Genomic DNA, 13,108 nt, shown 5'->3' on the forward strand with positions numbered 1-13,108 from the left:
CACCGCCCCCTCGTCCTCCCCATCACGTGGGCTCCAAGCGGGGCCAATGGGACCGCCGCCTGGAACTAGACGGCACGGCGCCCAGAGCCAATGGGTGCACGAAGCGCGTGAGGCCCGCCTCCTGTAGAAGGTGGGCCTGAGGGGCGGGGCCAGGACGACCCGTGGAGGGGCGCGCACCTGAGGTGAGGAAGCCCGCCTAGGGGCGAAAGAACGGCTCCTACACGCGGCAAGTCAGCGGGGTCGGGGGTCTCCCTTCGCCATCGTGTCCCAACACTCGGGGTTGAATGTGGCCTGGCTTTCCCGAGTGGAAGGGCACCAACTTTAAAGAGCCCGGCCGACCACCCGTCGTGTATGGCATAGGATATGCTTCTGCTGGACACATCGGAACTGCCCGGGGGAGGGGGCACACTTGGGACCTCTAACCCCCTGCTCTGTTCAACCCGGTTTCCTATCCCTGGGGTTGGAGGCCGAAGAAGGGTCCACAGAGGAAAGTGAAGGTCTTAGGGAATAGGATTTTGCTCGCACAGACTGGAAGGCAAACAGGGAAGGGAGATGCATTTCTGCGAATCGCTGCGGTACAGCCAGCCCTCCCTTGCCCTTACTAACCCAGCCATCAGCCCGTGAAGGTCACTGCCCCAGAGGGCCACCTGCCAGGCTGGGCAACAATATCCGGAATCTACTATGTCAAAGGAGAGCAAGGGCTCTGGGGCTATATATTCAAGGCACAGCAGCCCCTCCTGACAAATGTGCCAGAAGGAGGCCAGACTGAAGGAAGCCCATGCATGTTCCAGCACATCCCCTCTCTTTGTTCAGGGAAAACAGCTGATGCCCTGGAGGCTTCAGGAAGCTCACCAAAGGCTCCTCAGTCCCTCTCAAGAATTGGCAAATTTCATATTCCTGTAGAATTCCTAAGGTTTATTGGAGATCAAGTCTCTCTGAACCCACAACTGTCTTTCCCAGAAGGAGGCCCCCAAAATGCCTGGGACCCTGGCCCTTTCATTCTGGTCTAGGCAAGTTCCTACAGTGACTGGAGAAGAGACAGCACCTAAGCTCCATTCCTGATCAGTCAACCTGCAGCAAGCCCACTGTAGGAGGAGGGAAAGCCTATTCCTAGGGGAGGAAGCTCCAGGAGCAGGCTGGTGGAAAGGGAGGTGGTAGCCAAGGGAGAAGCTCAGCCTTGCTGTGTGCAACTGTCATTCCCACTGCAGGCGCTGTGTGTGCAGGGCCCGGCAATAGGCCCAACTGCCTGCAGCCAGGGCCCAGCGACAGACATCCTCCTTCGGCAGCAGCAGCAGCCTCTCCTCCTCCAGTCGGCTCAGGAGGCCTGCTACACCTAGCATGGCACCTCCCCACATCCCATAAGTGTTGGCTGTGAAAATAGCCACAATGAGGATGGTCACTGCGACCACCAGCAGTACTGCCTGACCAGCCACAGAGCAGCCTTCAGGGCCAAGGTGATCACCAGCCACTGCCAGCACCATGCCTCCGCCCAGGAGTAGGTTAGCAGAGGAGCGGTCCCCGTTCACCCAATGGAAGTCGAAAGCCAGAAGGGGCAGGCCGATGACTGTGGTCACCCAGGCTCCAGCGAGACAATCTTCATGTGTGCCCAGCCCTGGGACCAGCATGGAGGCAGCAGCCAAAGCCTGGAGCAGGAAACCAGCAGCAGCCCCTCGACTTGACTGTTAGTGAAGGAAACAAGAGGGTAGGTGACCCCTTTAAACAGGAAAAGGTTTGGACTTCTCATGGAGACCTGGTCCCACCTTCGCCTCCCATCACCCTCTCTCTGGTGCAGCAAACTAGGATTTTAGCGTGTGGGAGTGGGGTTACTTACCTGCGCAGAACTCACCGCTCCATGAAGAGACACCATTCCCAGCACCAGGTGGGACAGGACTGTGCTCCACTCACTCCCGGGCTTGGGGGCCATGGCACTTGGGCAGTAATGAGTTTGAGGAGACAGGAAAGAGAGTTTTAACTTGGAGTGGAGTAACAGAAGTCAGGGACCTGGAGCCCTAACGGCAGCTCTGCGGGAACCCCAGGTTCCAGGGTCCCATGACTAGATGATAGAATAGGTACAGTTCTAAATTTGCCAGAGTCCCAAGGCCACTGGAAACACCTGTGCTAAAAGACTAATTAGACTGGAAACAGCGGGAACAAAACTCGGGAGCTGGGCAGGGCGAGCATGAGCTCAAGTAGGTGCAGGACGCGGGGGAGACCGCGCGGCGGGGCACGCAGGCCCTTGTGGCGGCCTGGGCCTATCCCAGCACTCAGGGAAGCGCCGTCCTCGACACCCGGCCCGGAAGGATCCACGGCGCAGATCTGTGGGCCGCCAGCCGTTCGCAGTTCTTGACGGCGGCGAGCCAGAGGCCCTGGCAGGTCCACAGCGGTCGGACCCCGCCGCCTCGGGTGGCCTCCGGAGGCCCAGGCGAGCCGGGGCCGAGCGCGGCCGAGCGCCGCCACCAGCGAGAGGAGTCGAGGCTAGAGAGGCCGGGGCGGGGCCTGAGGGGGTCGGTCGAAGGCTCTAGGAGGAGCTGCGGCAGGCGCGAGGTCGGCACCAGCATTAGGAGCTCGGCCTGGGCTAGCTGGTGGACGCTGGCATTTGGAAGGAGCTCGCCTAGCGGAGGGATGCTAGGCGGGGCTTGGGGTAGGGCGGGGCTTGGGAGGTAGGGTGGGGCGGGGCTGCAAGCGGAGCCTGGGCTTCGAGGGGCGGGGCTTCGAAAGAGGGCGGGCTGCAAGGGGTGGGGAGGTGGCGCACCTGGACGCGGAGTGCTTAGTAACGAACGAGTGGTAGGGGTCTCCGCGGAGGACCGGAGGGACTCCAAAAAGAGGTGAGGCTGCCGTGGGCGTTCTCAATACTGACCGTCAGCGAATTAAGAACTGGGCGGCGAGCGGCGGAGCCGTGAGCGGACGGACCTTGCGAGGTGCGGTAGCGGGAACGCCGGTTTCAGAGAACCCCCGACCACACGCCCGCCCCTCAGCCCGAGCCTTCTGCGCGCGGGATCTGGGCCGTGGGGGCGGCCGCCGCGAGCATGCGCATGGGCATTGCGGCGGGCGAGTCCGGAGTCCGGGCGCGGGGACACGGGACGCGGGGCGGCGAGTAGCGGGGTCCTCTGCCGCCCCGCGCGCCCATGTACGCCTTCTACTCGCTTCTCATCTACATTTTCTACAGCCTTTTCCGCAGGGATGGAGGTGCTACGGCGACCGCCGACCCTGGGGACCCCGCCCAGGTGAGCAGTGTGGGCCTGCCGCGCCGGTCGCCCCCCACCAGGAGATGGGGTGGTGGTAGGCCTGCCCAGCTTACATCCTCAGGACGCTGGCCCTGAGGGACGCGGCGGTGCAGAGGACCCTGCTCTTGGTCCGGGCATAGGGAGCTTAGATCTCGGCCCCAACCATTCTGGCCCAGTTCCGGGAGGGAAGGAGCCCCACAGGCTGCCTGCCTCCTCCTCAGGGACGCCCCCTGCTCCCTTCCTAGAGAGTCCACTGCAAGCCCCGGGGTCGTCGTCGCCCCGACCAGCTTACGCCAGAACTGTGGACCGAGCTGACAGGCCTGGCCGGTAAGTGCAGGCCGGAGTGCCTCGGGGTCCTGGAGGGATCCTCGCTGTCTGAGGGAGGGAGGGATTCCGTGACCTCATTGGGAGGGAAAAGAGGCCCAGTCTCCAACGATGACTTGAAATGCCCCCTCCTTCTACTACTTGGCCTAGCGGGCAGCTCCGAGTCTGCGGATGGGCCTGAAGCCGGAGCCGAGGACCGCCCAGCAGAGGTGTCACTGGAAGAGGCGCTTATGCGCCTTGCTGAGTTCCTCTCGGTCCAGTTGGGGGCAGAAGAGAGCTGCGGGAATCCTCCTGAGTTGGGCAAGGTGAGCAGGGCAGAGGAGCTCTCCAGCAATCACTTCTCTTTCTTTAGCCTTTGTGACTCCCACAGTCCTGCCCCATTCCATCTCTGCTCTTAATCTGCTTTCCTTAGTCCAGGGGACTGAATCTAGGACTCTCCACGGATTAGCTACATCCCTGCTTTTTGTTTGTTTGTTTGTTTTGAGACAGGGTCTTGCTAAGCTGCCGAGGTGAGTTTCAAACTTGCCATTCTGCCTCAGCCTTCCCAGTATCTTGGATTACAGATGTGGGCCACCATTCCAGGTTTCTTGCTCTGATTCTTATCTCCTCACAGCCTGGGGAGGTCCCTCCACTGTTGACAGTGACCAGTCAGCTCTTGGCTCTTCTGGCATGGATTCGGAGCCCCAGGGGGAGGCAGGTCCTGCTCCAGGGGACTCATCCAGCCTCCAACGTGCAGCCCCCAACTCCAGATGGTTTGTAAAGGGTATCTTCTGTAGAGGAAGGGAATCCCTTTAGAATCTAGGTGGCGTGCAATCTGGGATCCCTAGCCCAGCTTTGCTCCCCAGAATTCAGGCCACCTCAGTACTAACTGAGCTCGCTCCTCTTTAGGAGCCCTTTCTCAAGAAGACAGCCCTTACCAGCCTACCCCTATCCAAGAGGAGGTGCCAAGGGGTGAGGCCCAGGGGCAACAGTTGCCTCAATTGGAGGAGGAGCAGAGAGCTTGGCAGAGGCTGGAACAGCTCATCCTTGGACAGGTGAGGGGCCCAGAAGCAGCAGGGACTGGAGGGAGTGAGACACAAAAAAGGAGTTTCATCCCACTCTTTTGCAGCTGGAAGAACTGAGGCAGCAGCTGGAGCAACAGGAGGAGGAGCTGGGCAGACTGCGCCTGGGAGTGGTGAGGCTGTTGGAGCAGGGGCTGGGAGAGGGCAAGAGGTTGCAGGATTTTCATATGGTTCCTAAGTGCAGCTATCTCTGCCAGGGGGCAACAGACTCAGAGAAAAGGGTTCAGCATCTCACACTGGAGAATGAGGCCCTGAAACAGAGCCTGAGCCTCACTCGGGACCTCCTGCTGCATTGGGGCCCAGGCCCCCCCACCAGAGCCCCACAGGTATCCTGCCTCTTTGTTGCTCCTCTTTGTATACACCTGGCATCAGCAACAGTGCCCAAGCCTCCTTAGGTCTTTGAGTTTGCTGAAGCAGTGGGATTTATCAGGGGGTCGTCTCTAATAGGCAGGTCCTGGGGTGGTCTATGCAGAGCAAGCCCATCAGGGAGGCTGATGCATCTGGGAGAACCCCCACTTCATAATTCTCTCAGTGACCAATTCTAGGAAAGTAGAGGGACTAGGGAAAGGAGTTCTGCCTGGAGTTGGGAGGCATGGGTTTGTCTGTGCCTGCCACTCTTGACTTGTTTTTCTATCTGTGAAATGGATCATGGAATGCCCCTCCCTGAGTTCACACCTGACTTGATGGCCTACCTGGCTCCCAATTCCTGCAGGAGGAGGCAGAGGCACTGTTGGAGCTCCAGGGCCGGCTTCAGGAGGCCCAGGACACCACAGAAGCCTTACGAGTCCAGGTGGGCTCGGGGCCCAGGGACAAGGAGGGCTGGGACACTGGGAAGGGGGCATCTGGGATAGGGCCTGGTAAGTGCCTGTTTCCTTAGTGACAGGGGTGGGGTTCGGTGGGGCAGCTGGGGGTGCAGGAGGTGCAGCTGCAGGGCCTTCGAGGGGCCCTTCAGCAGCTTCAGCAGGAGACGGAGCAGAACTGCAGACGGGAACTACAACAGGTGCATGGGCAACTGGCAGGTAAGGTTTGGGAGCATGTGGCTCATGGAAGGCCCTGGGTTCTGGGCTTTCCCTCTCAACTATTTTCCCACTTCAGGACTTCGGACCCGGATGGCCAGCCTGCGCCAGGGCTGTGGTGACCTCAGAGGACTGGTCAGCACCTTTACCCAGAGCTGTCAGGGTTCGCTGAGTGAGGCCCAGGGCCAGGTCAGGAACCCTCTTCTCTTCACATCATCTGTCTGTCTGGGTAGCCTGTTCACTGTTCTTCCAGGGGAGTTCCTATTATTTCTGGAGCTTCCTGGCTCTAAGGAATGCTCATACTTGGGGGTCAGTTGTAGGCTTTTAGACTAGAAGAGCTTATTTGTGACTTATGATCTCATGTCTATCCTGTGCAAACTGACAGTTGCTGAGAAGCCTAGAAGGATAGATATGATGTCCTTGTCAGGCCAACCAAAGGATGTCCCCAGGGGACCAGAGCCACTGAAAGTTGTGAATCACTGCAGCTGGGGGCTACAAGGGCTCTTTATTGCTCCCAGCATTCCACCCTGCTTGGAGACTCTGGGACACCTGTCTTTGTCATCCTCAAATCCATGTTCCCTCAGGTATCCTGGGCCCTGGGGGCATTGTCAGCTGGAGGGGCTGGGACTCAGCTCCCTGAGGGGCAACAGGGGCCCCCAACTGGATGCCCAGGGCGGCTGCTGGAGCTTAAGGGTATGGCAAACTTGGGGAGCAGAGTGGCAGGGAGGGTAGGCTGGAGAGAGTGGAAGCTTTTTATGCCTCAGTGGTGAAAAGGCAATCTGCTGACCTGATCCCCACTGCAGGGAATATTCGGGTGCTATGTCGGCTGAGGCCAGGTACACCCTGCAGCCTGGTGAGTGTGGAGGCTGGACCAGGGGGCACAGTCACCACCTGCTATCGAGGGCGCCAGCGTCGTTTCCACCTGGACTGGGTCTTCTCTCCAGATGCCAGCCAGGAGGAGGTGACAGCCACCCTTGCACCTATTCTGACCCTTCCTCAGAGTCTCCCAGAGTCCAGAAAAGGCTCCTTCCCCTTCCAGTCTGTCCACCTATAGAAGGGAGGGTGAATCAGTTTTAGCCTAAAAGGGAAGGGAGCAGCTAGAGGGTTGGGGAGTGGCAGCCCAGCTGGACACTAAGGAAAATGAACCTATCTGAGGTTTACAGTTACTGCTCATGTAGAACTGGCCACAGAGTACAGCTGGGTGCCACAGTGGTAGGAACAGTGCCATGACCCACAAGTGATGCCTCCTCTAAGGCTTCCATGAGAGATCAGTGCTCCTCCCTGGGGTCCAGGCTCTTCCCAGCTGGGATTGCATTAGCCCTCCTTGCTTTGTGGCCCTAATGCAGGTTGGGGGCCATGGGTGAGCAGGCCAGTGTCCAGCCCCAGCACTCCCCGACTCCCTTGCTCAGATCCCATTTTTTTCTCCTCTTTTTTTTTCTGCCAGACACCAGTAGAAAAGCAGGGCTCAAGTCCCAGCCTGCCATCACCTTTCTAATACACGGTTTCCATCTACATATAAACTTTGCTCCTGGAGCTTCTATAACTGAAATGGAGGCTCAGAGCTGGGAGAGGGTTAGGTAAGGGACAGGGCTGGCAGTGATGCACACCCAGGTTGCCTGCTGGCCCGACAGGTCATTGCACTGTGACCAAGAACCTCTCCTGTGTCTCTCATTTCTGCACCACCACCTGCCGTGCCTCCTTTGCCCAATCGTGGACTCTTATCCCCCATACTGGCAATTTTAGATTATGGCTTCATGGCCATTAGCCAAGACTTTAAGCAGAGGTGACAGCCACCCAGTTACCAGCAACCTTCTACAGTGAAAGTTGGTTATGTCATTGCCCAAAAGGCCACTCTTTGTTGGTCATGGTGGTGCACATCTGTAATACCAGCTACTCAGGAGGGTGAGGCAGGAGGATTTTCAAGTTTAAGGTCAACTTGGACAACTTAGTGAGACCTTATCTCAGAATGAAAAATAATAAGAGCTGAGATGTAGCTCAGTTCTCAGGTAGAGAATCCCTGGGTTCAATCCCCAATACTACAAAAATAAAGCAAAAAATGAAAGCAACTATTATGTCTATCCATCTGCCCCTCAGTCACCTCTTTGCTCCCCTCAGGGCCAAGGTTCCAGTAGTCCTGGCTGGTTACTACCCTCCATACCCCCAGAGCCTTTTCTGGTCTCATCCTTCTTATCCTTTGTGTGCCAAGTGCTGCTCTGGACTGCCTGGACACTGCCCACTAAGCCTCAAGACAGGTGCCATAGAGAGGAACAACACAGAAGAGCCACAAAGAATGAGTAATTTGCTTCCAGTCACATCTAGGGTTGGGACCAGGCAGTCAAGCTCCAGCACCTGGACCCTTGACCACTGCTCCCCAGGACCACCTAAATGGTCATCAGGACTCCACATTATTTGCACAGGCTGTTCCCTTTTTGTCACGTCTCTTTCCTTCTTTGCCTCACCCATTATTGCAAATACCACCTTTTCTAGGGAGGCAGAAGGTATCTTCTGGGCAGCCCCCTGTGCTCCCCTGGAGGCGTTTCCCTAGCAAATTGTGTTCTACACAAACTTTTTTCACTGTGCTTTCCACCTTTCAAGGTCCTAAACAGAGACCTTGGAAAGGGCTCAAGACACTTTTTCCACCTCTCCTTCATTCAGGTCTTTGGAGAGCTGGAACCAGCTGTGCTGTCCTGCCTCCAAGGACACAGTGTCTGCATCTTCACCTATGGCCAGACCGGGACTGGAAAGACATACAGCATGGAGGTGGGGTGGAGCTCACACCTGGGGGGGGGAAGGCCTCAGAGGCTTGAACGTGAGCCCCATGGGGTATTCCACACCACCTTCAGGGCCCACCTGAGGACCCAGGCATAGCTCCCAGGGCGCTGCAGTCACTGTTCAGGGAAATGGGGACTGGAGGGCAGCACCGTGTGACCCTCAGCATGGTGGAGATCTACAATGAGGCAGTCAGGTCAGGGCTGTGCTGTAGGGGTGGTGGGCTACTATTTGCCCTGGCCCAAGACTCCTGCTACCCTTAGAATCCTGGAACCAAACTCTCCTGGTCTCCCCAGGGACCTCCTGGCCCCAGGACCTCCAGAGCGCCTAGCTGTGAGGCAGGGCCCAGCAGGACAGGGGGGAATCCAAGTAGCTGGCCTCACCCACTGGGACGTGCCCAACCTGGAGACTTTGCACCAGGTAAAGATGCCCTCTAAGGCCTCTCCTCTTGCTCCCATCTGGGATTGGGGACTGTGTACCAGCCGCGGCCTCATCGCTCCTAACAGATGTTGAGCCTGGGAAGAAGTAACCGGGCCACTGCCGCCACTTCCATGAACCCACGCAGCTCCCGATCCCATGCTCTCGTTACACTGACGCTGTGTGCAGCTTCTCCACCGAGCACCCCAGGCACTGCAGGTAGCAAACACTGCAATGCCTGAGCTTTTGCAGGGTTTCCAGTGTGCCTGAAGCCTGGCCTCCCTTCATGTAGGGCTTGCTCACCTTTGCAGGCACGCTGCACCTGGTGGACCTGGCGGGATCTGAGCGTGCTTGGAAGGCGGGAGCTACTGGCACGCAGCGAGGAGATCCCAACAGTGCCCAGCGTCTGCGGGAGGCCCAGACTATCAACCGCTCGCTGCTGGCGCTGGGAGGCGTGATGGCTGCGTTGCGTGCCCGCCGGTCCCACGTGCCCTTCCGCGACTCGCAGCTCACACGTCTGTTGCAGCCTGCGCTTGGTCCGGGTACCACTGCTGTGCTGCTTCTACAGGTGTGCGCCCCGGCAGCAGCGGGTGGAGTGCAGGAGGGTCCTTTGTGTGTGAAGCACCGCAGGCTGGCCCACAAGCACTTTTCCTCCTCAGATCTCTACGCGGCCAGAGGATCTCGGGGAGACCGTCTGTTCGCTCAAGTTTGCGGAGCGAGTGGGTCAGGTGGAGCTGGGACCAGCACGGCGCCGCAAGGCACCACGCTCGGAGACCCCCTCCTCCCTCAGTACCGACACCCCACTTACTGGGACCCCCTGCACTCCTACGAGGTCTCCTGTCAGCCCTCCAAGCCCCAGCCCTGACAGCGGCTCATGCTCTGCCCTAGGGCCCTCAGGGGACCTTCCCACCTAGTCTTGGGTGGAGGCCCTGCACAAGAGACCTGGGGATATAACTCTGCTGGCAGAGGCAGCAGTACAGTTCCTATATCGGGTCTCCCAAGACAATCTTCTTGACTTCTGGGGGCCTACTTCTCTCCAAACTTCCAGAGTTGCTCCCCACAACCCCAGCCAGAGAAGAGCCTGGAGAATTGATTTTGCCCCACCCCACTGAGTCAGAGGCCCTCAGCTCCCTCCTTATCACCATTTGCCGTTATCACAGCACACAGCAGGGGATCCCAGAGCCACAGGAACCAGACATGACTCTGGCCAAGGAGTTTCCCAGGTCACCACCTCTGCTCCAAAAATAAGACTAGGCATTAAAATGCTGTAAATTCTTTTAATGTTACACCACTACCACCACTTCAAGTCTATGTAGGGTCCAGTCTTTATTCCCTAACCCTTTCCCCAAAAGGTGCTACCTCCTCAGACAGCTGAGGGATGGCAGGACTTCAGGCTGGACCCACCATTAAGGAGCTCCCTCCCCCAGCCTGGAGCCAGGAGGGAGGTGACAGATGGTGATGGATGAATAGATAGATGGGCTAGGCCTGAAGATAGAATCATGATTTGCTACTCCAGGTTGAGTCCTGCTCCTTTAGCATTGCCCCTGGGTGTAGGGGGAGGCAGAGAGGCAAGACTGACCAAGCCCAGGTTGGTGCCTAGCTGAGTGGCAGCTTTTTCTGGAGCAGCCCAATAAACATTGTGGACTCTCATTAAGCAAGGCTGGAGCCTATTGGGGCTACAGACATCTTCCTACCTTGGTTCCCCATCAAGGAGATGGGGAGAGAAGCAACCCCTGCTCTAGAAAGCTTCAGAGGCTGTACCAGGAAAGCAGCCAGCCTGGAGCAGGGGCAGCCATGTCACGAGGGTGGCTGACCCACACATCATAGATGCTCTTGTTGGGTGGTACTCCCTGGAAGAGAGTGTCTAGATCCCAGAGCAGCCTTGGGGACCCTTGGGATTCAGAGGCCACCCCCCCAGTAGGCTGGGCTGGTTGAAGGTGGACACCGGGGACAGGAAGTGGATGGTAGTGGGGCTAAAGGCATTACCACATTGGGTGTGTAGATGGGCAAGTAGGAGGTGGGCAACTGTCCCCACAGGGAGGCCCTGCATCCCCCACTGTACAGTTGGAGGTACTTTGCAGGTAGTGCAAGGGCCAGGTTCTGGGCTCTGGGGATAAGCCTGAGGGCCCAATGATTGTCCCCTGGGAAGTCTCCCTCTCCATTCCTGTGGGCACTGGGAAATCGCAGAGGGGCCATAGAAGCCTCTCAGAGGAGGGTAAGTGTGGAGTAGGCACCACCTCCTCCCCACTGCAGCTTCTGTCTGCCTGAGTTGGGTTGCTCTGTCCAGCCTGGCTGGACTGTTGGGGCCAGGGTGCTCTCTCCCCGGGGTCCCCTAACAGGGACTTGAAGCCTTCGCTGGGTGGCGTATGGGGTGTGGGCGGCTGGTAGGTCTGGCCATGCAGCACGTAAGGGCTCAGGTCCTTGGGGAATGCTTTGCGGGCCTCCGGGTTCTGCAAGCGGTACCACATGGCTGTGTTCCGCAGGCGTAGCGCTTCTGCCGGGATGAGGCTCACATCCACGGCCCAGAAGTTGCCCTTGGCCTGAGGTTTCGCAGGATCCTTGGGCACCTGGGGGGTGGTAGGTTTGGGTGGGGCCGCCCAATCCCGGATGCTTGGGGCTTACTCGCCCGCCCCACCCCGCCCCCGGGCTCCGACCTTTGAGGGCCCCACCTTTCGGAAGCACAGATTGGAGGAAAGGTTGCGACGGATGGAGTCCTTCCAACCCTTGTAGTCGTCCTTGAAGAAAGGGAACATGGCCTGGACCTGACGGATGATCTGAAACCGGGGGTTGACCGGCGCAGTGAGCCGAGGTGGGGGCAGCACCCCACCCCTCCCTCACAGCCCTGCTCAGGGGCACCCCCCTCAGAGGAAACTTTTGCGCCAGAGGGAGACGCGGTGGGGAGGGTCCGAAAGAAAGGTCGCTTTGAGTCCCTCGGCTTCCATGACTGGTCCCAGTGGCAGAGCTGGGTGGGCCAGGTTGGGGTGGAAGCTACACCTGAGAGTGAGACAGTTGGGGAGCCAGTCCGGGAAAAGGCCCAGCGCGGGGCATGAGGAAGGCGGGGGAGCCTCTCACCTGGGCCAGCTTCAGCCTGCGGGAGGGTGCAGCCTGAATTACCAAGGCGATCATCGCCAAATAGGTGTAGGGGGGCTTGTCATGCCGCAGGTATCTCTTCTTTCTTCTCTTGGGGGGCTGCGAGGCTGGCTTTGGATCCTGGGGCCCCATGCAGGGGAGATTGTAGGCGTGGGTAGGGGCCTGGCCTCCTGGAAGGCTCAGGACTGTGGGGTAGTGTGGGGAGGCTGGGCCTGGGGCCTGAGGCCTGGCTGGGGCAGGCAGGCCGGGCCCTTTATCATTCGGATGGAAGGGGGAGGGGAGGGAGGAAAAGGCTGTGGGGGAGGGGAGTTGCAAGGGCTGCCACAATTAGCAGGTTTCGGTTAATCTGGAAGGGAGGGGCAGAGAAGATTCCAGTTCAGACTTCCAGGTGACCTCCTGAAGCCACAGTTCCCCATTCCCAGGTTGCCTTCGGAAGCTTGGCATCTCCCAGGAGCTTGAAGGAGAAGCCCTTAGTAGGAGGGTACCACCTCCTCCTTATTTTGTCGGCCTAGGGCAGGTCTCAGGCTCCCCTTTAACAGATAGGAATGACTTTTTGTCCATGCCAGTTGCCAAGAAGGGACGGGTGTTCAAGACAAAGCTGCCAGTAGAACCTGGGTCCTATGGGCTGGACTTAAGGAACATGATCAGAAACACTTCCTGAAGGGAAAGACTGTGAAGTCCCCATCCTAGAAGCAAAATGGGAATGGGTACAGTGAACTCAAGTGATTTTTTCCCAGGAATGTGCTACAGAGTTCAGATGAGCCCCTTCTCCTTGGCTCTGCACCTGGGGCCAGTCAAAACCTGTGATCTGTACCCAGACCCAAAGCCCAGTTTCTTCTCCCTATACCAGGCAAGCTTGCCCAAGAGAGCTTCAGAGTCAGGGCACTAGCTGTAGTGGTTGGTGCTGATACCAAAGCCAAGGGCCCCTAGATGTGCAGGAACCCTTTATTAGCACGCTAAATGGTTGACCTGCAGCATACAATGGGTATGAGGTGCCAAAGGCAAAAGACAGGAGTCATGAGTGCACTGGAGGAGGGACTGGGGCGGAGGTGGGAGATGAACGTGGGGCACCACACTGCTCCAGCCACCCTCTGGTGGTGCTCTTTCTCACTACCAGACTCTCCCTTCAGACAGCATCTGGCTTTCTCTAGACTCCTATCACCTTGGCACTCTCGGGGCTCTCTCCTCTCTTCAGTTCCAGGACTCT

The 13,108-nt window shown here is 58.3% G+C and overlaps 3 protein-coding genes across 13 annotated transcripts in view; 1 reads left to right on the top strand and 2 right to left on the bottom strand.

Moving 5' to 3' along the window:
* Zftraf1 (zinc finger TRAF-type containing 1) overlaps positions 1-12,477 on the bottom strand; it is a 24,242-nt gene extending 11,765 nt beyond the window's left edge. Inside the window, exons 1-2 of one of the 3 annotated variants that reach the window (XM_015486654.2) lie at positions 1,832-2,622; positions 1,527-1,679 (exon numbers count right to left, since the gene is read on the bottom strand). In XM_015486654.2, the coding sequence (XP_015342140.1) occupies positions 1,527-1,679; positions 1,832-1,924 (246 nt within the window). In that variant the 5' untranslated portion in view covers positions 1,925-2,622. Of the gene's footprint in view, positions 1-1,526; positions 1,680-1,831; positions 2,623-12,406 lie in introns of those variants that run through there. The other 2 variants (XM_048802374.1, XM_048802373.1) reach the window with 2 other exon arrangements.
* Kifc2 (kinesin family member C2) lies at positions 1,277-10,465 on the top strand. Of its 9 annotated transcripts, none has more exons than XM_015486642.2 (19): positions 1,277-1,702; positions 3,167-3,224; positions 3,470-3,551; positions 3,699-3,853; positions 4,162-4,300; positions 4,437-4,582; positions 4,657-4,722; positions 4,807-4,935; positions 5,322-5,399; positions 5,514-5,628; positions 5,705-5,814; positions 6,210-6,318; positions 6,429-6,586; positions 7,741-7,919; positions 8,281-8,385; positions 8,691-8,814; positions 8,901-9,030; positions 9,123-9,379; positions 9,471-10,465. In XM_015486642.2, the coding sequence occupies exons 4-19, from the start codon at positions 3,779-3,781 to the stop codon at positions 9,723-9,725; spliced, it is 2,175 nt and encodes a 724-aa protein (XP_015342128.1). In that variant the 5' UTR covers positions 1,277-1,702; positions 3,167-3,224; positions 3,470-3,551; positions 3,699-3,778; the 3' UTR covers positions 9,726-10,465. The 9 variants fall into 9 exon arrangements, 8 of the variants coding, with proteins under 8 accessions (XP_015342128.1, XP_015342127.1, XP_048658327.1 ...); XM_015486641.2 differs by lacking the exon at positions 1,277-1,702 and adding an exon at positions 2,728-2,918; XM_015486639.2 differs by lacking the exon at positions 1,277-1,702 and having other exon boundaries at positions 2,955-3,224.
* On the bottom strand, positions 10,069-12,400 carry Foxh1 (forkhead box H1). Its single transcript, XM_015486655.2, is given in 5 exon segments — positions 10,069-10,724; positions 10,726-10,877; positions 10,880-11,378; positions 11,481-11,585; positions 11,884-12,400. Coding segments are annotated over 5 exon segments (1,071 nt in total). The 5' UTR covers positions 12,034-12,400; the 3' UTR covers positions 10,069-10,559.
* Positions 12,478-13,108: the final 631 nt, after the last annotated feature.

The sequence above is a fragment of the Marmota marmota genome, unplaced genomic scaffold (genome assembly GCF_001458135.2).
Source record: "Marmota marmota marmota unplaced genomic scaffold, marMar, whole genome shotgun sequence".
NCBI lineage: Eukaryota > Metazoa > Chordata > Mammalia > Rodentia > Sciuridae > Marmota > Marmota marmota.

Coding starts and splice junctions, on each gene's coding strand:
- Kifc2 (XM_015486639.2), top strand. CDS start 3,126: ATGTACGCCTTCTACTCGCTTCTCATCTACATTTTCTACAGCCTTTTC. Junction 4,301..4,436: donor GCAGCCCCCAACTCCAGATG/GTTTGTAAAGGG, acceptor GCTCCTCTTTAG/GAGCCCTTTCTCAAGAAGAC. Junction 5,629..5,704: donor GGTGCATGGGCAACTGGCAG/GTAAGGTTTGGG, acceptor TTCCCACTTCAG/GACTTCGGACCCGGATGGCC.